Here is a 24,492-nt window from a genome sequence, read left to right as displayed (position 1 = left end):
AGAAAAAGATTTACAAAAGAAGCTAACAAAAGATTCAGTAAGTGACGATGATTTTTTTACAGAGCTGAATAAAATAATGAGCAATGAACATGCAAAATATTTTTCTGGACAATGTCCTGCCTAAGATTTCCTTATTAAAAAATTCACCAAACTCACCAAACTCTCTCCAATACAACTTTACACCAATTAACATCCCATTTTTTATTCTCTAAATTGCTGCAACACATTAAATGTTGTGCTATTTGCGTATAAATCTCACCTAATTACACCTTAAATGTTTTTCTTTTATATTAAACTTTATCTTCTTCCTCTCTAACCTCTACATATGAAAACATGGGATACAATTTTACATTCTTTTTTCAAAATCCTTATTTCAATCCACACCATTCAGAGGAATTTAACTATATGTAATACTTATGATTAAATGAAACATCTAAATTTCTATCTTATCTATCTATCTATTTGAGTGATAAAATTCATTCTATTTATTCTAAGATTATGTGCATCCTTTCTCTTGAATATTATTCTCATTTCAAACTGGAAAATGATGAATACAAAGTATAGATGAGTAAATAAAATCTGATAGATATAAACAATGTGATAAAACAATAAAAAAAAGTTTAAAAAAAATGAGATTCAAATAAGGTAGATGAAAAATTAAATGTATAATAACTCCTTCAAATTTTCCTCAACTAAACTATCTGATGATCTTTATATTCGACACTTGATTGTGTTCCTTTTACTTTTATCCGTTTCCTAACTCTTTCACTTCTCTTTGATGTTCCACTGTTTTTCTGAGATAGTGTTGTTGAATTGCAGTAAACTTGTCCTTGTATGATGGAGAAGATCCAGCACAGTGAGGTGGAAGTGAAGGGACTGAAGCTGCACGTGGCAGGGATTGGAACTGGTACGCTAATTCCTTCAAAAAAACCCTCTTCGAATACTGTCTAATACTCATTTGCATCTTCTTCAATTTAATCATATTTGTGTCTGTGAAGGGTCCAAGGCAGTGCTATTCTTACATGGATTCCCAGAGATCTGGTACACATGGAGGCACCAGATGATTGCTGTGGCAAACGCTGGTTATAGGGCTATTGCCTTTGATTTCAGAGGCTATGGACTCTCTCAGCAACCAGCTGAGCCAGAAAAGGAAACCATGTTTGATTTAGTTCATGAAATTGTGGGTCTTTTGGATGCTTTAGGCATCACCAAGGTAAGGAGATAGATATGTTGCAGTACATTTTCATGACTTTGTCAATGTGTAAAGGTTTCTAGATTGCAGAAGTATATGTCAATAAATTCTAGAAATGAGACCCTCTTGGGTTTAGATCGTCTATATGCAGATCTAATATGTAGAAATTTCTTACCTTAATCATAAATCATTATAAAAACTTTGAAATTGTAAAATGTGTTATATATATATATATATATATATATATATATATATATATATATATATATATATATATATATATATATATATATATATATATATATATATATATATATATATATATATTATGCTAAAATGGACAAGACTAGAAAGTATAATTTTCATACCTGCATTCATACTGGGAAATTCTGTAAATAAACTATACTCCGACGAAGATTCATTTGATGAAATAATAATTTTTACAGAGAGAAACTGAGTCTGAGTCTAATATCTATCCCTAATTGCATATGAATTTCGTTGTTTATACCAGGCTTTTCTAGTTGGTAAGGACTTTGGTGCCTTCCCAGGACATCTTACAACTGCAGTGCACCCAGAAAGAGTTGCTGGTATCATAAGTTTAGGCATTCCTTTCATGCTTCCAGGTCCCTCTGCAGTGGAGGGTCACCTTCTGCTCCCCAAAGGGTTTTATATTACTAGGTGGCGGGTACAAATTCCATCTTGCATCATAGATTTTATATAGTTTAATTAGTCTTTTGGTCTCTAAATATAGAAACTGCTCATCTTAATCTTTACATATATAGAGATTGTGAAGGTATAAGACCAGTGTTTTCATATTCATTGGAATGTTTAGTGGTAATTTGTTCATTGATTCCAATTCCAATTCAGGAGCCTGGGAGGGCAGAAGCAGATTTTGGCCGCTTTCCCGTGAAATCTGTGATAAGAAACATCTACACTCTCTTCTCCTGAAGTGAGATTCCAATTGCTGCTGATGATCAAGAAATCATGGACTTGTTTGACCCATCTACTCCCCTACCTCCATGGTTCTCTGAGGAAGATCTTGCAACCTATGCATCTTTATATGAAAAATCTGGATTCAGATATGCATTGCAGGTTCCTTATAGGTAAAATAAACTCATTTCTCCCTTTTAAATTGAAATGCTGCTCAATTGTTTTTATTTTCCCTAAACTAGGGCTAAGGTTATTTGTAGACCATAACACCATTTTAACCTTCCAGTTAGTTTGATTCCTAAATCCTATTGTTTGATCTTATTAACTTCAATTAATTTAATCCCTAATCTTAACATCATTTTGGTTTGGTCCATAATATTATCATAGCAATCAATTTAGGACACCGTGTTAGCTGCCAAGTTAACTTATACACATTAAACTTCTGAATCAAATTGATTGATAAAAGGCTAATGGATAGAATCCAGGACTAACTGCTTTTTCACAATGAGAAAAACTAAATTAACTAACAATTGTCGCTGATCAAATCTGGTTTTTTGAAAATGTCAAAAGACAAAGATGATGTATGGAGTTTTAGTCTTGTGAAACCTAGCATTTTCTTCACTCCTTAAAACTGTTATAAATAGTCTTGAGGGTAAAGAGGAGTACTTATGATGCATTCAGGAGTATCAATGTGGATGCTGGCATAAGTGATGTAAAAGTTAGTGTTCCATCACTTCTGATTGTGGGTGAGAAAGATTATGTGCTCAAGTTTCCAGGCATGGAGGACTATATTCGAAGTGGGGCGGTGAAAAACTTTGTTCCTGACTTGGAAATCACGTATATTCCAGAAGGAAGCCATTTTGTGCATGAACAAATGCCAGAGAAGGTGAACCAGCTCATCATTGAGTTCCTTGACAAACAAAGTGTCTAAAGTTTACTTTCAGGCTAAAAGCAACTTCCATGAGTTTTGTTGCAATGTCTAGGTGAATAATAAAGTTTGATTAACGTTATTGTTCTTTGTATCCCTTGCATCTTGTGTTATCTCGCATGGAGACGAGAGGGTCTGTTTGATAATGGGTGTAAAAGACATTCTGAATTATATGGAAATTTGAGGACTCTTTGAATGGTGTTTAATATGACAAACATGGTGATATCCTCTTCTTAAACTTTCTATTGTTCCTAAGTGTAAATATACTTATAAAGATTCTAATACTCTGTATTTTGACATCTCAAATAAGATAACATTATAAAATATCGATCATTTGTCATACATAAAAAAAAAAATATTATTGTTCGAGATATATAAGACAAAGTTTCTACTAAAGAACAACTTTAAAGTTAAAACTTAGAAACAATTTGTATAAAAGAATGTTTTAGAGAACATCCTAAGGCAGTCTTTGGTGTAATAGCTTCCACAAAACTAATGTTTTAGAGAAGAAGACCAAATTAATCTTCTCCAATCCCTTAGAACAGAATTTGCAAAAAAAAAAAAAAGAGAAAAAAAACCTTCTAGCAACCTTTTTGATTCAAAATTTCAAATTCTTCCAGCATCCAATTTGAAATGTCATCCTATTGGGTAATCCTAAGATTATGTATATTTGGTAGCTCAAATATTTTCACATAAAAAAGGAGGCAACAACAAAAACATTATTATTCCAAACTTGAGAAACTTTAGCAAAAAGATTTAACCTGTTATCAAAAGAAACTCCTGCAAGAATTGAAATACATGTGGAACAACACCAGAAATCATTCCAAAAGTTCATCTTTTCTCTATTACCAATAGTCTAACAAATATTTTCTAAAACAATATCATAATCGTCCTCTATTTCAGGCCAAACAAAAATATACTCAAAAAGGTTTATGATATTTATCTTAAGAAACCTATACTGCATTATAATAGACCAAAGCCTAATTATTGTAATTTTAGTCTTTTAAAATTATAAATTAACTTTATCCTCAATTTTAATGAAATGTTTATTTTCTATTCCAATAATTTGCCAACCTAAAATAATTTACATTCGTGTTTATATTTGCAACATATAAAAGTACACAATTATTAAAAGTGATAGTTTTCTTGAAAAAGAAACTTTAAACTATAATTATTTTGGAATAAAGAAAAAAAAATTAAAACTGAATAATTTTCCTAAATATATCTGTAAGTCGGCCAATCAACTATATGGTTCAATCTAACATAAGAATTCATTGTAAATGCTTAGGAAATATCTATAAAAGTAAATATACTTGGTTGGGAATTAATTCATCAAAATATAATTCGGAAAACTTAAAAGTGAATAAAAATAGAATATAGTATTAATTTGATCCTAAAAATTGATAATATAGGTTACATGGATTATATATTAATTTATAAAAATATTAATTCGCTTCTAATCCTTAAAAAATTTAATTCATTGTGAAACAAAATGGCCTAAATTTTTAGTTGTTAGTTCACAATGCGACTGTGTTATGCTTAAGCTGGTTTACGTAATAACATATCTAATAAATTACCATATAGTTTATTTGCAATTACTAATAATCTTATATACACTTTTCATCAATCAATTCTATTATTTTTATTAGATTTGGCCAAGGAGCCTTAGATGTAGGCTGACCTCATGACGTGTGATTGAGCTTATAATCATCATAAAGGAAGTCTATCTATAAAACATTTCCAGACGCTTTAGAGATTTTTAGGATGACTATTTGTGAGGGAACAGATTTTAGGATATTTGCGATGAAAGTCCATTATGAGATGATTATACTTTATGTAATGATATATATTTATAGTCTTTTTAGACTTAACAATAATAGATAAATATTATTAAGAATTTTATTATTGTAAATAAATTCTATTTTTAGTATGTATAATATCACATATCTCTTATATATATATATATATATATATATATATATATATATATATATATATATATATATATATTTCTTTATTTTAAGGTAATTAATATATTATATGCATCTTATATCCAATTTCTAGTTTTCTTTAATATTTTTGATTTGTAAAAAGATATAATATTGTAAATGTGGGTCGGATAGGTACTCTTCGAATTCAAAAGTTAATAATGATTGTAAGTTGACGAAGTTATTAAATAAATTAGTTTGTATCTTATTTTCAGTTCATATTCCAGTTGTACTCGGGTTTACAGTTTTCAGACGCTTATATTTGGATTTTCTCGAGTTGAAAATGTTTTTAGACTTATATATTAATATTTTTGGACGTGTAATTCATATTCGAATTTTATTGAGTTGGTCACATCATCAAACTCTTATATTCACACATTTTTTTATGCTTAATTTATATTTGAATTTTTTCGAGTTGATAACATTTTTAGATTCTTATATAGTCACATATTCGCATGCTCATGTTTATATATTTTTTCGAGTAGTCACATATTTGGACGTTCATGATCAAATTTTATCGAGTAGTCACATATTCATACTCAAACGCTTATGCTCGGATTTACCGAATAAACACATATTTAAACACTTTTGATGGAGAATGAATTAAGGAAGCTCCCTTAACAAAAGATGATCTCCATGTGGGTTGAGATAGCTTCTCCAAAAGTAATGAACCTCATTGAAAAAATATAGTGACGAAAATAAATTTGATGAAGAAATAAAAATAACGATTTTGAAGGTATATAGTTGTGAGTAAAAATAATTATAGTATGATTATACTTTCTCTCACATATATATTTATACTTTTTTTTAGGTATAAATAATAAATAAATATTATTAAAGGATTCTCTCATAGTAAATTAATTATGTTTTTATTAGTATAAAATAATATATCTAATAGTAAATGAATTATGTTTTTATTAGTATAAGACAATATATCGCTTATGTATTATTTTTCTCTTATTTTAAGATAAAATTTTATTTCAAAAATATGTATTTTTAAATTAAAATTTACAAAAATAATATTAGTCTATTTTAAATAATCAAATAATATTTAACATTTTTTTTAAATATCTATACTATCTATATTATTATATAAAGAGGATTCCTTGTTTTTTTGTCTTCATTTTTTTTTTCATTCAACAGTGTGTATAATGTGAATAAAGAGACATAATAGTTGTGAAGTTTTAATTTTTTTAAAAAATTTTAAATTCTATTATTTTAGTTAATTATGGATAAACTTGAGAATTTTGAATTGAGTCTGTTAAAAAATTAAATGTTTTTAATTGATTTCTTGTCGTTATATTTTTGTGTTAATTATGTGTGTAGCTTGTAACTAGTTTGTCACCTTTCTAAAATGTTGACACATAATATTTTTGTTAGACCATGAGGACAAGAATAAATAATTCTAATTATAAAATTTGTAGAATTACATAATTACAAAATTATAGAATTCCAAAATTATAGAATTATAGATTTGTATAATTTTCGAAAAATAGACTTATAGAGTTATAAAGTTATAAAGTTATAAAATTATAGAATTATAACATTACATAATTATAAATTCATAATTTTATAATTTAGAAAGTAATTTCTATTGAATTCAATACGTTCTCGAGAAGATACTCATTATCACGGTCTCTTGCAACACGATAAAAATGTAACATTTAAACAATGTGACAGGATAAGATAATAATCAAGTTACCTAATTAATAGAAAAAGGTAACATAGAAACTCAAATTAAATTTTTTAAAACTTTTAGGACTCAACATATCACAAAATTTAAATTAGGACTGAATTGAAAATTCTCAAATTTATCAACACTTAAAACTTAGTTAAACCAATATTTTTTTTTAATTTTTTCGTCTGAACAACTCGTTTTATTTAAAAATATTTCAAATTTGTCAAATAAATTATTCTTTGAATTTACCTAATCCAAACACACCATTAAACAATTTTGTTTATTTATTTTTCCTTTTTTATTTTACAATAACTAACAACAATTATCTATTTTCAGCAACAACAAAGAGTTAGAATTACCCTTTGTAACTGATGTCACAGTAAAATTGTAGAGGATTGATTAGCCTTTATCTTTTTGTATGACATCTTAATTATGCATGTGTGACCAACTTTAAGAACTTTTAAATTTTTGTTACAAGTATTTAAGTATCTAATATTAGTGAAGTTATATAGAAATAAGAAATCAGTTTTTATTATATATATTCCTATTAGTAGGAGTACAAGAAAATAAAACTCAGAAGAATTTGTTGATATTTTTGTCTAACACCTCAGAAGAAAGTATATTAAAGGCCCTCTCTGTAGGATGGAAACTGTCCCAAAATATATAAGTTGACCTGTTTGAACATATCTTCAGGACAGGGTTACACAAAAAGCCTACCTCAAAATCTCCTGTGCCACAGCATCCTTTATCTGCTACTTCAAAACCTAAACCACCATACCAATTCAAATAAATATGTAAAGTGATAAAATCAATACATATTTAGGACAAAGTAATAAAAAAATGTTAAGGTTAACAACTTTATTTTACTTCATGAGACATTTTTTGCTTAAAGATTTTCTTAGTTTTAAGGATTTATGTGACAACATGTACCATTGTAGGAACTAAAATGGTTGTTTTCTCAATTTTCGTTTATATAATAGATAAGAGTATGGTAGATGTGTTTGATTACCATATTTAGAGGGGTTTTGAATCATATCCGATAATGGGTTGTAAATATCAAGGTATACAAGTCTAGCATCAGGAAAAGCTTTCCCAAGAATATCTATTTGGGATGATAGCTTGTTGTTGAACAACATCGCAGCCTGATTATCAGCATCTGAACATGCTCTCTTAAATCCTCCTCTGATTGTTCTTTCAAAGGGTAGACACCCTACATTTGGCAAACCAAGAATTCCAATTCTTCTAGCTCCAAGTCCATGAAGTTCCTGCATTTTATTCATTTTTATTATAAGATTATGGCATCTTGCAAAGATATATGAAATAAGTTTTAGTAATACAAGTTTTATCAGGAATTAGCTCGGTCAAATTTACTGCAAAGCATCTATTACACAAATAGAAAACTATAATCGAGAAATTGCAAAACTAAGCAGTAGAAGGTAAACACTAATTAAAGAAGAGCAAAGAATCACAGATAGAAATTTTAAAGTGCTTTTGTTGAAGTATTAAGGAACTTCAATAAACTCTTACGAGAGAATTCACTGAATCACAAATATTACAACTTGCAGTTTTTCTCTCGGTAAACATTCACTCATTTGTTAAGTGACTAGAAGGTCTACTAAGACCATCTGTCAAACATGATATATAGAAGTTGTATAACACACTACACATTGTAGCACTATCAAATGATCCAGGAATCTTCTGAATAAGATTTTACTAATCTTCTGAACAAGAGTTGTTATATATCACTCTAAGAGGCTTATTCACCATTCAGCTCATCAAATCCAAGTAATGCAAGAACTAGATGCCTGTAAAAACCTTCATAATTATATCAAATTTATTATAATCTGTTGAAACCTTCATCATTTTCATAGGCCCCATACAATCTCCTCTTTTAAGAAATGTAGCTTAACAACAATGTACTTAATTCTTTCACGGTAGACTTCATTTTTTAACAATTGTATTGCACTGCTACTGTCATTGTAGACAATGAAAGTATGGTCTTGCACCTTCAACTCCTTAGGTAGATACTTCAACCATAAGGTTTCCTTCACATCTTTTGTCATGAGGATAAACTCTTTTTCCAAGAAACTCACTACCTTGTGAAGATTACGTTAAATAAACTTAAATTATGAAAGGGATTTATTTGTAATTTTTGAGAGAACTTTTTGGTTAAGTAGATAATTATATTTTTATTGATATAATTGGTTAAGTCGTGATATTTGTTAGGTGCAGTTGTTATTTTGCAAATCCGGCTGAAAAGATAAGTTGATAGATATGCTTCTAGTTATTATTTTATTTGTAAAACGGTTTTAGTATTTAACATTTTACAAGACTATTAAAAGCCATCATTATTGAATAGAAAGTTAAGACACAATTTCAAAAAAATATTTGAGTTTGTGCATGAAGGATTATTTTAACAAAGTGGTATAAGAGCTTTATGCTTTGAGTACCGAGAGAAAAAGAAAAAAGAGGAGAGAGTCAAACATGGTGAGGGAAAAAGTGAGTGCTTGAATTTTTTTTTTTGAGAGAAATGACAAAGGTTGTCAATGGTATATAAGTGTGCCATAATTGACGAGAAAAATCAATTATGATAACTGGTGCATACACATGAAGGTGTTATTAGATCTCAAGACGTTTGAGATATGGTGGAAGACGGGTACGTTGAACCCGATGAGGACGAACATCAGACAGTGACACAAATGACAATGTTGAAGAAAACACTTGCAAAAGATGAGTCAACATTGTATTTTCTCTACAATGCATAGTGGATGAGTCAGGATTTGAAAAACTAGTGAATGCCGCATCAACAAAGGAAGCTTGAGAGATATTGGAAGTTGTGTATAAAGGTGACAACCGCATTAGACAAATCCGAGTACAAGCTCTCGAAGGAGAGTTTGAATAATTGAAGATGGAGCCTAAAGAGCATATAACCGAGTACATAACTCGAGTGAAGAAGGTGGCCAACTAACTCGGTAGGAATGGAGAACAAATGTCATCTAGCCAAGTTGTGGGAAAATTTTTGAGATCCCTTACAAAAGATTTCGAAAGTATCGTGTGTGTCATTGAAGAATCGAAGGACTTGTCGGTTCTCATAGTGGATGAACTTGCTAGGTCATTAGAAGCCCATGAACAAAGGAGAAGGAGTTAGGATGAATAAGTTAAACCTCTCGATCAAGCACTACATGCACAATTTGACTTGAATGAAACTTGGATTACTCAAAGCCGAGGTCCTAAAGGTAGAGGACGAGGAAGCCAAGGACGAGGTGAACGTGACCGAGGACAAGGGAAAGACCGAGGAGATTGGTCAAGAGTTGAGTGTTTTAAATGTGGAAAACATGACCACTATAAATTAGATTGGGACTCTCATTCTAATATACGAAATACGTGAATTTCGAAAAGCTTATCTATTTTGATGTGTGCTTTGATAAGTGTGTTCTAGGGTTTGTGTAACCCTTGTGCTTTGAGTTTGAGAACTCAGTGTTGGCATAGAGCGAGAACTTTCACGGGAGTTATGATTGAGTGTTGTTATTGTTGAGTTAAAGTTTGTCATCCTTTGTGAAGATTCAAAGGAGGTGTTCATCCTTCGTGAAGCATTCGGAAAAGGTGTTCATTCCTTGTGGGTTTTAAGGCAACTGAGTTTCATCTCTTGTGGTATTTTTTGTTTGATTGTAACAAATTCTTGATTTGTAATAGTGAAGCGTTAATTCTCGTTTGATATTAACAATTGGACGTAGGATTTCTGTGATCCGAACTAGTATAAAAATCACCTGTGCAATTTTCTCTCTTCCTTACTCTTTAATTTGTTTAAATTATTGTTAAGGAATTTATATTTTACGATAAAATTATTAAAGGTATTATTTATGATAAGAAACCAATTCACCCCGTCCCCCTCTTGGTTTGTACACGCTAACCATTCCATTGTATCGCTCTTACAATTTTTCTTGCCTCATGTGAGCATAGGCAACACAACCAAAGATTCTCAAGTGATCAAGATTGCAAGAACGTCCTAACCAAACTTTCTCAAAAGTCTTCATCTTCAATGTTGTTGAAGGACATTTATTGATCAAGTAAGTAGTATTAGAAGAAGTATTGGCCCAAAATATGTTTGAAACTCCTTCACTTAACAACATACACCTATAACTTTTTCTTGAATGTTCCTATTGAATCTCTCAACTAGGTTATTTTGTTTTGCTATGGAAAAAATTAACTACCTATTAGGTTTCTTAGTGATAAGAAACCCTGTTAGTTCCAATTTATACTAGAAAAACGCCAAAACCTTAGACTTAAAATTGGAAAACAATTTTATTACTTCAAAACAAGTATGAATATAGCCAAGGGAAAACGCTTCCCTTCTCACAAGATGTCACAGATCCTGTCTATTCCTCGTAATTATAAAAACAACCTCCCTTTTACAAGACACCTCCTACCTATATATAGGCTTCCCCACAAGAAAACTATAACATCCTAACAACCCCAAACCACCTAAAAGCCTATGTTCTATTTTTAACTCCTTTTCTCCTAACATAGACCCTCATAGTCATATCACGACCATTGTCAGTTTTGCATCACTTGACCATTTTAACACTTTGATTCTCCAATAGATGTTTCTAACTCTTGAAATTCTCAAATGCATCATTTTTGGTCTTTTGAGGATAGATCCATGTGTTTTTTGAGTGGCATCTACTATTCACAGGAATCAAGGGTTGTATAGCATAATTAAGGGTTCCATTCATCCTCTGTTGTCTTATGTTAAAACGAATTTTATAGGTTTTTCCTTGGACACAATGTTCATAAATCTCAATTGCTAAATTTTGTCACTACTAAACATGCCTTGCCTCTTAAACTATACTAATTCTTTTTTCCCTTACATGACCTAACCTTTATGCCATATTTTAGTCGTAGATAAGACGGTTTGCTCAAACATAGACATTAAGCTGGATATTATAATACATTTCAAGGCATACAGGTCATTCTTGCTCACACCCTTCATTACTACCATGAATCCCTTAACTCTCTTAACACCCTTTATCACCTCTAAATGCATATCCCTTATTCTTTATCTCACCAAGTGATTTAAGCTTGTCCTTCAAGCTAGGTATACACTTAACTTCTTCAAGCATTCTATTAGTTCCACAATGTAGAAAAACTTGATGGTTCCAACTTGATTTTTCTTACAAGATTTATTTTTGTCAAAGAGAAGTAAACCCCTTCAAGTTCTATCAACTCTTGGAAACAAAGACGATTATATGTCATGTAGAATGAACATTCCGAGTCCATTATCTACTCACAATTGCTAGTAATGCTTGACACCATATGATCTTTAATGATTTTTACATGTCTTCCACGATAGTTGCTTCACTAAACATAGATGGTCTATCAAACCGTTTGCCAAACCTAGAGAGTTTGTCAAGGTTATAGTTGTCTTCTACCTTTCTAGACATAACCTTTTAATGTGTCCTTCCTTATTGCAATGGTAACGTCTAAAAAATGATGTATTTAAACCATTTTTCACTAACCTTTGACCTCATTCTGCCTCTTCTATTATCATTGGTAAACAATCTACCCATTGCTACAAGACCATCTCTATCGCTAGACCTTTTAACTTTAAACTTCTCATTCAACTCCTATGAATTCAAATCAGCATGAACCTCTTCAAGAGAGAAAGTCTTTCTTATGTATAGTAAGGTTTTCTTGAAATGATTAAGCATCTTAGACAATGAGCAAACAACATAAGTACCATTGCACATTAATGTTCTCCAAATCAATGATTAACTTCTTGAATCATCCAAATGTTAGCTAATTTTCTTTTCAATACTCATGAGTACAACTCTTTCTTTAGATATAAACAATTCATTAAGGACTTTCTCATATACAAGCTCTCGAGCTAGGTCCATAGCAATTTTGTAGTTTTTCTCTACAAAAAATCGTAAATTTTTTTACGGAATTTTACAAACAGACATAAATCTTTTGATAATTTTTTATTACCAAGGAACTTATTACCGAAGGATTTTATTGAAGAATTTTTCTATAAATTTGTTGGTAATATATATTTTATTTACTGATAGAAAATCCATCAGTAAATCTGTCGGTAATTCATATTTTATTTATTGATAGAAAATTCGTTAGTAAATTCGTTAGTAAATTCATCGATAATTATCAAGAAAAAATTCATCAGTAAATATGTCAGAATGCGTATTTTTTTTATTAATGAAAATTTTTTTCGGTAAATCCGTCAGTAAAGAGAGTGACAATTTTGCCGCCCAAATATTGAAGGTGTATAACCCTTAAAATTCCTTAGGCTTTAAAGCAAAACACTTCTACTACGAAATCCATAAGGAGCTACTTGGGAGTGATAAAGGAGCAACACAGATCTTGGATTGGCCACATATGCATTTCAAAACTTGCAAGGAAGAAGAAAAACCCATGATTGAAATTGCTTGACTAACAGAGATGAAGAAAAGAAGGTTGTTTGAAAAATAAATTAGGAATTTTTCTTAATTTTAGGGTTTATAAACAATTAGGGTACCCTAGATTGGGTTTTGGTTTTGGAATAACGATGCATTTTTTATTTGGTTTAGGAATGAAGGAGGACATTGATAAAAATAAAAAATCTATGAAATAAGAAGGAGAGAGGAGGAAGAAAGTAAACTAGATCACAGTATTTATCGTTGAATTTTTCCTTTGATAATTACTAATGAAATTTTGCTATATTTATCGATAAATTTTTTCGTTGGTAATTACCAACGAATTTTTCATGTATTTACTAACAAATTTTTTGTTGGTAATTACCAACGGATATAAAATTTCATCGATAAATATTATTAATTGCATTATTATCGAGGGATTTGGATCCGTCGAAAATTCATTGAAAAAAGTTATTACCAATGCTTTTTTTTTGTTTTCAACAAACTTTGGTCATCAGTAATATTTGTTTTCTTATAGTGTTATCCTTCGAGACTTTGCTCAACACCAACCACATTATGAACATTTTCTATCATCATTTTCTCTCTCTGCCATGGATGCATGAAGCTTGGATTCAACTTTCAAGATTCAAGAAAATCTTGTTGAAATGGAAGAGCTCACATCTTTAACCACCACAACTCAAAATTAGCAGTGGACATAGTTCATCAAACTGAACTTGAACTGCAGTTAACTGTATTATTTTATACTTAAAAAAAGTAAACTGTTTTTACTAAAAACTAATCAAATTATTTTACAGTTCAGATTAAAAAAACTGAAACTTAATAATTTTAGTATGGTTAATTAGTTAACTAGTTAACACATGCGTCTCTTCATCCTTTCTCCATTGGAATCTCTCTTTATCACCACTGCGCCTCTCACAAATTTTGCCAAGGTCCGTTGCCCTTTACCTTCCTACCGCTGCCCATCCCGCCGTTGCCCATCCCGCCGTCGCCCATCTCCCTCGATTAGCCCTTTAGGGTTTCCTCATTGACTCTCTTTTCGCTTCGGCATCAATTTACATTCAATAGACACCTTTGGCTTCTTACCACAAACCGCTCTCAAGGTTTCGAAGTACGTTAGCTTCGATACGCCTTAAAAGCCCGACTCAGTCATCGCTTTCTTCAACAGAAATGGATTCACCCACGCTCACATCAACAACATCGTCAAAAGCATACCCAACATACTCATATGCAACGCTGACGAGAGGCTTTCGCCAAAGTTCCAATTTTTACGCTCAAAAGGTGCTTCTGCTTCTGATATCATTCGCCTAGTTAATAAGTGCACCAGAATCCTCGTATCCAGCCTCAAGAACAACGTGATCCCCTCCTTCGAATTGGTGAGAATCGAGAAGATTGAAAGAAGACAGTGGGTAATTTGATTTGATGAATTATTAGATTGAAGAGTTTTTTGAGTTGTTTCTGCACCGGTAGTTCGAAGTCGCATAAATTGACCATTGCATTTGTCTGTTTCCATTACTAAATGTGAAAGGGAAACATATGAAGAAGAGTGTTTTTGATGCAAACTGAATTGTACTGCAGTATGAGTGAACTAAAAAAAAGTTTAGTTCAGTTATTCTGAACTATTTTTTAGTTCAGTGCAATTTTGTTGAAATAGTTTATAGTTATCTATAGATTTTAATAGTGCAGTACACTATAGGATAGTTTGCCTACCCCTACTCAAAATCAATATAACAAATAAATTTCTCAACCTCATACTTTGTAGAAGTCATTGTGATGGAATTTCATGATCATCGCGCCACTTTGTTAGAAATTAGCTCAATAAATCTATTGCAAAGCGTCACACACTAGATGGGAGAAGGTAAACATTAAGAAAGAAGAGATCATCACACAGAAAATTTAGCATGGTTTGATTGAAGTATTAACTAACTTCAATCTATATGTCCATGCTAAAATTCACTAAATCACATTAATTACAACTTATAAGTTTGTCTTTAAAACAAGCCTTCATTCAATTACAACTCAAAGGATAACTCTACCTAAAGATGCAAAGATCCTATATATAATGCAAATTTTGTTATAACTAACACACATGAAAGAAGCCAAGACAAACAAGGAAGAGACGTGAACAATACTTTTCACAACAGAACTAAATAGTAATTTGACGGGATCACCATGGAGTCCATGGTTCAATAGACGCTAAGAGAATAGATAGTTTTATGAGACTATCAACCAAACATGATAGAAACTTTCTAACATATTGGACAGTCAAGTACTATCAGACTGATTAGAAACCTTTTGGACCAGATTTTACTAAATTATTCTTCACAAAATGTAAACTAAATTGCTCATTTGAAAGAATAGGTACTTACTTTTAAGAACATTGTAGCTTGTGAAGCCATGAAGTCTGTGTAAGTTGAAATATTATATTTCAGCCGCCTCAAAGAGAAAGTATGGGTAATGTCATTGCTTCCTGTGCATAAGATGTATAAGCTTTTCGATATCAGTGATGTTGTTGTGTTTTCTCCGACCATGCCCTGTATCTTTTTTATGTATTCCTTGAATTTGTCCAGTTGATCTGATAATGATAGCACCAACTAACATACGAAAGAAAATTATAGTTAGTGTTTAAGATATGCAAAGAAGAATGAAAATATACTGTAAGGTTTTAGGTGGGAACAATTATTTACTGCTATTTTAGAAGTTAGAGGATCATATCCATTAGCACCAGATGCAAAGCTTACACCTGTGAGGAGATCTTCACGTTTCAAATTTGGATCAAGGTACGGTGGCAAAAGCTTCTTCACTTCAAATTTTGCAGCTAAGCCAAACAAAGAAAATTTGTCAAGGAAATGAATTACAACATTTTCATTCTATATTATGCATACAATGGTAAAATATTAATGATTTTTTGTTTATACCAATGATGTCTGAAGGGACTAAACCATTGCTGAACCTCCCAGTTGGTTGATTTCCTCCACCAAAATCTTTACCATATGGTCGAAAATCACATTTGGCTATGGTCTTAATGTAGTTATTGTTACCTGTATCTACTATGGAGTCTCCAAACACAAACACTGCTGGAACACTGTAATTGTTTGGTAAACTGACAACATTAACAAGAGAAATAATAACTGTTGAAAACGACCAAAGAACGACGAGAAACAATTTGGAAAAAGGCACTTCAAAGAAAAACATTGTGTTTATGTGATTCATATTGTAAATAATTAGTATTAGTATTTATTTGATCATTTTAGAATAGTAATCATTTTTAAAAGGTAAAAAAAATGTATTTATATTTAATTTACATAAAATGTTACCAAATTGTTTAACCTGAAAATATGGCACATTTAGTAAATTTATTTTCTAACAGACCTGATCAATATTTAAACTAATTCATTTTAAATATATTCTATTTTTAGTCAAACGTTATATGCTAATTTAATGAACAAAAAGTTTTAAATATTTAATAAGTTTACTTAATCTGACTTGTTTATTATTCGAAAAATATAACATTTAGTTAGTTAATATTTTAATAAAATTGATTAATATTAAAATTAATTCATTTTAAATATATATTCTATGTTTAGTAAAACGTTAAAAATGTATTAACTGATAAACATATTTTTTAAAAAACATATTTTTTTCAGTCTTTAATGATTTTATTTAATTTGACTACATTCTTTTATTTAACAGATAACGTTTACTGAATTTAATTCTTGTACGAAACTGAGCGTTACTAAAACTAATTCATGTTAAATATATTATACTATTAGTAAAACGTTAAACGTGTATTAATTTACTAAAGACAAATTTATTAAACTTTTAATATTTTAATTCTACTACTTTTTTATTTAACGTATATAACGTTTAATAAATTTAATCTTTTAATGAAATTGATCAATATTGGGATTAGTGCATTTTAAATACATTCTGTTTTTAGTAAAATGTTAAAAGCGTATTAGTTTAATAAACACAACTTCTTAAATATTTAAAAGATTGATTTAATTTCACTATATTTTTCATTTAACAAATACCACATTTTAATAAATTTAATTTTTAATAAATCATCAATATTAAAATTAATTCATTTTAAACAAGTTTTATATTTAGTAAAATGTTAAAAGTATATTAATTTAACAAAATTAACGTTCTAAAATAATTAATAGTTTTAGCTAATTTGACTACATTTTCTTATTTCAAAATTGTGACCTAATGAAACAAATAAAAAAATATATTTAAAAACAAGACACAATAGTTTTTTTAAAAAAATATATATGGAAAATCATAAATATAAAACAAATATGCGAAAATAGAAAGTGTACGTCTAAAGAGGTACGTTTAATTAAATGTATGAAAATAATATGGTTCTAACAAATTTTTAAATATTTTCCCAAAAAATAATGAAAAAATGGACAAAAATATGTTTTTGGTTTTCGGGCTCGACAAAGATAAAACTCTTACGTAACTGTTAAATATAGTAAAAATTATATATGAGATTAATCTCCCTTATGTTAAACACACATAGGTTCTCTATTTATAATAGAATACAAATAAGAAATAATAACAAACTAACTGAAAGATAAAAGAAGAAATATGGGCTAAGCCCAAAATACAAATAAGAAATAATAACAAACTAACTGAAAGATAAAAGATAAAGATAAAAGATATAATATTTCTAACACTCCCCCTCAAGGTGGAGCATACAAATTGTATGAACCAAGCTTGAAATAATTGAACTTGATTTTGAACTAGATGATTTGTCTTCAAGAGTGTGAGGCAAGCAGAGATGGATTATCACATCTCAATGAACAAACAGCAGCTTGTGAAACTTTCAACTTCAAAAGTGGATGAAGGAGAGCAGTGGAGAAGGAGGCAATAAACACTTCAACTTCAAAAGTGGATGAAGGAGAGCAGCGGAGAAGGAGGCAATAAACACTTCAACTTCAGAAGTGGATGAAGGAGAGGAGCGGAGAAGGAGGCAATAAACGCAGCAGATCTGTGCGGCAGATACAATAAGAAAGGAAGACCAAGGCAAGAACAGCAATACAGAGGCGAAACCCTCTACTACAGAGGCGAAACCCTCTACTACAGAGGCGAAACCCTCTACTACAGAGGCGAAACCCTCTACTACAGAGGCGAAACCCTCTACTACAGAGGCGAAACCCTCTACTACAGAGGCGAAACCCTCTACTACAGAGGCGAAACCCTCTACTACAGAGGCGAAACCCTCTACTACAGAGGCGAAACCCTCTACTACAGAGGCGAAACCCTCTACTATAGAGGCGAAACCCTCTACTACAGAGGCGAAACCCTCTACTACAGAGGCGAAACACAAACAAACAAACGCAAAAAGAAGAAGGAGGTCCGAAGATGCGGAAGCATGCGGCGAGAAGAAGACAGACGTCGATGGCAGCAATGGCTGCTCTGGAAGGTCTGAACAGAGAGAGGGAGGTTCGGTGAGACGACTAGGTTTGATACCTACGCTGAGAAGGCGGAGCGTGATGAACACGCGTTCAAGATCTATTTCCGGAGAGTGGAGGCGCGTGACAGCGCATGCAGACGAGACAAAGACGGCGACCGCCAGGGTTAGGTCGCGCTTGAAGAGACGGTCCAGATCCACTGGTCACCGGTCGAAACTGTGACGGTGGCCGGCGAGAAGGCGGCTGGTTCAGAGGAGGCAGTGGTTCCCAAGACACTTGTCTCTTTGATTCTGGGTGTTGAGATTTAAGAAGAAGAGAAAATGAATCTTATGAAATTTTTAGGGGCTGCCGGCAGCCATGACGGCCGGCCGCCGGCAAACAGCAAAGACCACCGGAAGATATCAGAAAATCTGCTCTGATACCATGTTAAATATAGTGAAAATTATATATGAGATTAATCTCCCTTGTGTTAAACACACATAGGGTTCTCTATTTATAATAGAATACAAATAAGAAATAATAACAAACTAACTGAAAGATAAAAGAAGAAATATGGGCTAAGCCCAAAATACAAATAAGAAATAATAACAAACTAACTGAAAGATAAAAGATAAAGATAAAAGATATAATATTTCTAACAGTAACTTAATTCAAAATGGAAAATGAAAAATCACATAATTCTAATAAAAAAGACTATTTGAAAATATTTTAAATTTTTTAAAGTAAACCTGATAAAGACCGCATCGCTCTTGTGCATCTACATTCACAATGAAAAATCGAAAATCACTTAGTTCTTTTGAAAATTATTTAAAAAACCATTTGAAAAAAAACGTTGATTTTTTATTTTTGAAAATTTTATATATTTTATATATTTTTTAATTATTTCAAAAAGGTATCACACATGAGACAAAAATAAAAAGCAAGAAAAGAAAACTATTTTTGTAAAGAATAAAACAAAAAACTCAAAATCCTAAAAAATAAAAATATGAGTATGTGAGAAAAAAAAAATAGGGTGCAATAAAAATGAATCAGATCTAAAAGAAATAGAACAATAATAAAACATACAAAAGGAGTGGGATTAATAAACATAGATATGCATGAAACAAAATAGAAAACAAGTTTGGATAAGGGATGCTACTTCATGCAACTTCCTTTTTCTACCTACAACCCTATAAATTATAATATCCCCATTATACCCTTTATTGAAAAATATTAAAAATTCTAAAACCTTCATTTTACATTTACTTTCCTTCCTTGTGCCGCGAAATTTGCTTCATTTTCTTCTTTTACACAAAGTTGTGTAGGATTTAGGGCGAAATCTCCATTCTGTATTCTGTATGTGATAGGAGGTGAAGAATTTAAGGAGAAAGGAAATTTAGAAAGAATAACCATGAGAAAGAAGTTGTTTGAGTTACTTAAAAAAGAAAAAAGAAAACTTTCGAAACAGGTGTTTTAGAATCTATTTATGGATTTAAAAATATCTTTCAAAATATTTATTATGGAATATTTGTTTTTTATTTTTCATAATCACTGCTCCTCAAGATATTTTTGGATCTAGAATATAAAACAATTTTCTGGAATGAGTGTTTTGAAAAATATTTTTGGATTTGGAAGATGTCTTTCGAAACGTCTATTCTAGATTTTTTTTTTTATATTTCAAAATGTTTATTTAAGAAGGTTTTGAGATTCATTCATTCAAAATTTTAATTTTATCAAGTTTATGACACAAATTCCAATTTCACGTCATAATAACTTAAAATATATTTTTAACCAAAATAAATATTAGAATGAATTGCCTACCTAAGAATAAAGGAGAAGAGAGAAATAGAGAAGTTTCAAACAACATTAGTCTTCTTTTGAAAATTGAACACCCATAAGTTACATATATGAATTATTAACACACAAAAAAAAGAGTTTTTACACAAATTACTACTTTTTACACAAATTACTTTAGGATGTTTACATTCGTTAGGTCAAACATAATTGATGGAGATGTAAATTTATGTTTGTTGAAATCTCCGACATAAATTTATTTATGTTGAAAGTATACCAAATACAAATTTACGTCTATTGAAAAAATAATAACCGCTAAAGTATATTCAAAGTGTGTTGTCCTTCATTGATGAAAATAAGCAAATATATACAAGAAAAAGTAGAATCATTGTTGCCTACAATTACGGAAATATGGTTGGCACCTTACAATTTTCAACTCACATATTTGGTTTCCAGATTTGATTGCTATTTTCTAATATGCACATGGAGACATAATCATGGCATAAGGACCTATAATAATATTTTATTCTTATTACCCCCTAAGGTGGAGCATGGGTTATGAATGCCTTGTCCAAAAATGAGTCAAATTGAGTGACGCTAGGCGGTTTGGTGAAGAGGTCAGCAAGTTGAGAATGAATGGATACATAGGTAAGTTGAATACGATTTTGTTGTATTTCATCACGAATAAGAGGACAGTCTACTTCAATATGCTTCGTCCGTTCATGAAAAACTAGATTCTTGGCGATGTGAAGGGCAGCTTGGTTGTCATAATAAAGATTCATGGGTACGGAGTGAGGAATACCCAGACTTAAAAGAAGACCTTGAAGCCATTTCAACTCACACGTTGTATTTGCCATAGATTGATATTCTGCTTCAGCGGAGGATCGAGAAATTGTGTCTTGTTTCTTGGTTTTCCATGAGATTGGGGATTGGCCAAGGAAAACAATCCACCATGTGATAGAGCAACGTGTGAGAGGACAAGTAGCCCAATCAGAGTCACACCATCCATAAAGACGAAGGTCACTTTTCCTTTTTAAACGCACACCCTGACCCGATTGACCTTTTAAATAACGTACCACACGTAATGCAGCACGCCAGTGCTTCTCTCGTGGTTGTTGCATAAACTGAGATAAAACATGAACACTGTAGGATAATTCAGGTCTAGTAAAACATAAGTAAATAAGGCGTCCAACGAGGCGTCGATACTGGCTCGGGTCAGAGAGAAGATCACCATTAGCCAAGGCCAATCGATGATTTTATTCAATGGGAGTGGACACTGGTTTTCCTCCAAGTAATCCTGCTTCAGCGATGATGTCCAACGCATACTTCCGTTAACACAGGAAAAATCCTGTAGGAGACTGAGCAACCTCCACCCTAAGAAAGTATTTTAATTTACCTAAGTCCTTTATATGGAAGCATTGATGAAGATAACTTTTGAATTTTGCAATCTCTTCACCATGATTACCAGTAATAACAAGATCATCCACATATACTAACATTACTAGTTGTATACCTTTTTTCTGAAAAATGAACAAGGAATGGTCTGATTGAGAGCATTGGAATTCGTATTGCTCAAGAGCATTTGAGAGCTTAGCAAACCAACACCGAGGGGCCTAACAAAGCCCATAAATGGACTTGCGGAGACAACATACTAAACCATTATGTGACACCAAGAACCCTGGTGGAAGTTTCATGTACATCGCTTCCTCTAGATCTCCGTGCAAAAAAAGCATTATGGACATTCATTTGATGGAGTTCCCAGTCTTTGGCAACAACGACTGCTAATACCGTTTGAATGGTGACCATCTTTGCCATTGGGGCAAAGGTTTCATCGTAGTCAATCCCTTCAACTTGATGATTTCCCAAGACAACTAGTCGTGCTTTGAAACGTTTAATACTACCATCAGAGTGATATTTAATTTTGTAAATCCACTTGCATCCCAAAGGCTTTTTCCCTACCGGCAAAGGTGTAATGTCCCAGGTTCCATTGCTTTGGAGGGCATCAATTTCACTAGTCATTGTATCCCTCCACCGAACATCCCGAACAGCTTCGGAAAAGTGTACTGGCCCTCGCTCTTCATGAAGGGCTGCAAGAAAGATTTTGTGTTGCAAGGAGAATTTGTCAAAATTAAGATAATTTGTCAATAGGTAAGACATACCTAAGGAAACTGAATCTGGAGTGACATAATCACGAAGCTTCACCGATGGTTGTCGTACACGATAACCTTTCCCGAGTGGAGAAGAGGCAGCAGGCATCTCGTGAACCTTGTGTTCTATTGTCGAACTAGAAGTTTGTTCTCTGAAGGAACAACCTGAGATGCGAGTTCTAGATCATGGCTTTTATCTTGAACCCCACTAAACTCATTCGTGGTCACTATGATGTGATCACAGAGAGGGCAAGTGATGAAGAGAATAAAAGGATGATAAGAAGCATGGCTAAAGGAAATTATTTTACTTCTTGTCTTCTTTACTCATTTGTAAAAAAAGTATAATAGGTTTCAAAGGCTTGTATTTGCCTCTTTGATTTCTTTTCATTAGTTCTAGTAGAATAAACGCTTATAAATCCTTCTTTTCCTTTAAGCACAAGCAATGTGGGACTCTCATGGCTTGGTCTTAAAAGCAAAGAAGAGGAAGAAAGACGTCTTAGATGGAAGTGCAAGGTATCATAGCTTTTCTTCTTGTTTTGAACTTTAGGAGAACTAGTTGGCTTATAAACCCTTTAGGATGAAGGGAATTAAGCAATGTGGGACTCAAAGGACCTTAGGAGCTGCTGGCCGGCCTTGAGACTAGAAGTCTCACATCTCTTAATTCCACTCACCAAACTCACTCCAAGGGCTATATAAGAAGGCTTAAGGTCTCCTTTTGGATTAACTTTGAAATTGAATAAATTCTTTGAGTTGAATTACAAATTTGCATTCCTCTTGAGATAATTTTCTGTCTCTAGTCCATTTTGGGCAGACCTTATCTTGCGCAAAGCGAGTGCGGTCCTTCTTCGACACTTATCTTGGAGTCCTCTCTCAAGTGGCGTGTCTACGAGTCATAAGTTTCCTCCTCCTTTCTCTTTTTTGCTTTTATTTTCCATTCATTCTTTTAAATTTCCTTAGTATACTTCTCTCTAGGCATGCACTTCCATATCATGTGGTATCTAGAGCCATGAGCTTGAACCTTATTAGGAATTGCATGTTAGAGTAGAGTAGACAAGCATTTTTTCAATTCTCGCGCGCTAGCGCACGTTGCATGCTTGTCCAACTTATTTGCTTTCGTTTGAGTTCATTTCTTATCCGTTTTGTGTGCAGTATTTTTAAAAGTTTCATTTGCATGTCTACTTCAATGTCTAGTTTTTACTTTGTTTCAATTCACTCTGTACTATTCGCAATAAAATTGTTTCTCCACTGTGTTCATCCAGTATCTACTGTTGATATACTTCCAAACTATTTTGCATTGTTGCTTGTTGTTTGATGTCTTTGGCTGGCTGGAAGTCATCCTTGGACCGTGATACACCATCCACACATTCTTAAGGAGGGAAACAAAGCTTCAAATCAAGGCTTGGAGGTGCTAAATTGTGGTTGTTCAGAGGCTTGTGCAAGCACTTTTCTTCAAACAACAACAAATGCTATTGGAGGTCTTCAACAAGTAGGTGTTCTTATTCCATTTTGTGTACCTATTCCAACTTGTTTTCTTTGTCTAGGCTGGATTGTAAATGTCTTTCTTGCTTGTTAGCTTTGCTTTGAGTCATATGTTTGTTCCTCTTTAGGAGTTTTCTAGAAAATAATTCTGAAATTGCATAGCTAAGAGTCTTTTTACATCTCCATGTTTTGTATGCTGAATTGAGTTTGATCATCGTTGGATTTAAGTGTGTGAACCTTGCTTATTTGTTTTGTATCAATAGAGGCAGTAAACAAGTCCAATTGTGTTTTTAATTAAACACACATTTTGCTTTAAATACTCCTTGGCCTAGACTCTTTTCAAATCAGCATGCTGTAAAAACATTCATCCAAAAACTGGTTGTTGTTTTGTTGGTCTGGCCGAGAACTTTCTCCTTGTTTGGTGTGTTTGATAGCTTCATTTAAAGCCTCTTTTATCATTAAAAAAATTCCTAATCTATAGGTTTGAGGTTTGCCAAATTATTTCCAGCATTAATTAGATCTTACTCTTCATGTA

At 31.8% G+C, this 24,492-nt stretch overlaps 1 protein-coding gene and 1 pseudogene across 1 annotated transcript; one reads left to right on the top strand and one right to left on the bottom strand.

The window, feature by feature from the left end:
- Positions 1-680: 680 nt before the first annotated feature.
- On the top strand, positions 681-3,258 carry LOC108339753 (uncharacterized; annotated as a pseudogene).
- Positions 3,259-7,289: 4,031 nt separating this feature from the next.
- On the bottom strand, positions 7,290-19,302 carry LOC108339336 (GDSL esterase/lipase At5g42170-like). Its single transcript, XM_052878219.1, has 7 exons — positions 19,287-19,302; positions 18,197-18,757; positions 16,057-16,317; positions 15,826-15,956; positions 15,508-15,732; positions 7,726-7,981; positions 7,290-7,480 (listed from the first exon to the last, which is right to left on the bottom strand). Exons 1-7 carry the CDS (start codon positions 19,300-19,302, stop codon positions 7,290-7,292), a joined length of 1,641 nt encoding a protein of 546 aa, XP_052734179.1.
- Between the last annotated feature and the right edge of the window lie 5,190 nt (positions 19,303-24,492).

The sequence above is a fragment of the Vigna angularis genome, chromosome 5 (assembly GCF_016808095.1).
Source record: "Vigna angularis cultivar LongXiaoDou No.4 chromosome 5, ASM1680809v1, whole genome shotgun sequence".
In the NCBI taxonomy this organism is placed as follows: Eukaryota; Viridiplantae; Streptophyta; class Magnoliopsida; order Fabales; family Fabaceae; genus Vigna; species Vigna angularis.
The sequence above is the reverse complement of the archived record's forward strand: the minus strand, read 5'-3'. Positions and strand labels throughout refer to the sequence as shown.

Excerpts from the sequence above, each read along its gene's own strand:
- LOC108339336 (XM_052878219.1), bottom strand. Across the intron at positions 15,957-16,056 it reads AGTCCCTTCAGACATCATTG|CTGCAAAATTTGAAGTGAAG; the intron begins GTATAAACAAAA and ends TGTTTGGCTTAG. Across the intron at positions 15,733-15,825 it reads CTCTAACTTCTAAAATAGCA|TTGGTGCTATCATTATCAGA; the intron begins GTAAATAATTGT and ends TTCGTATGTTAG.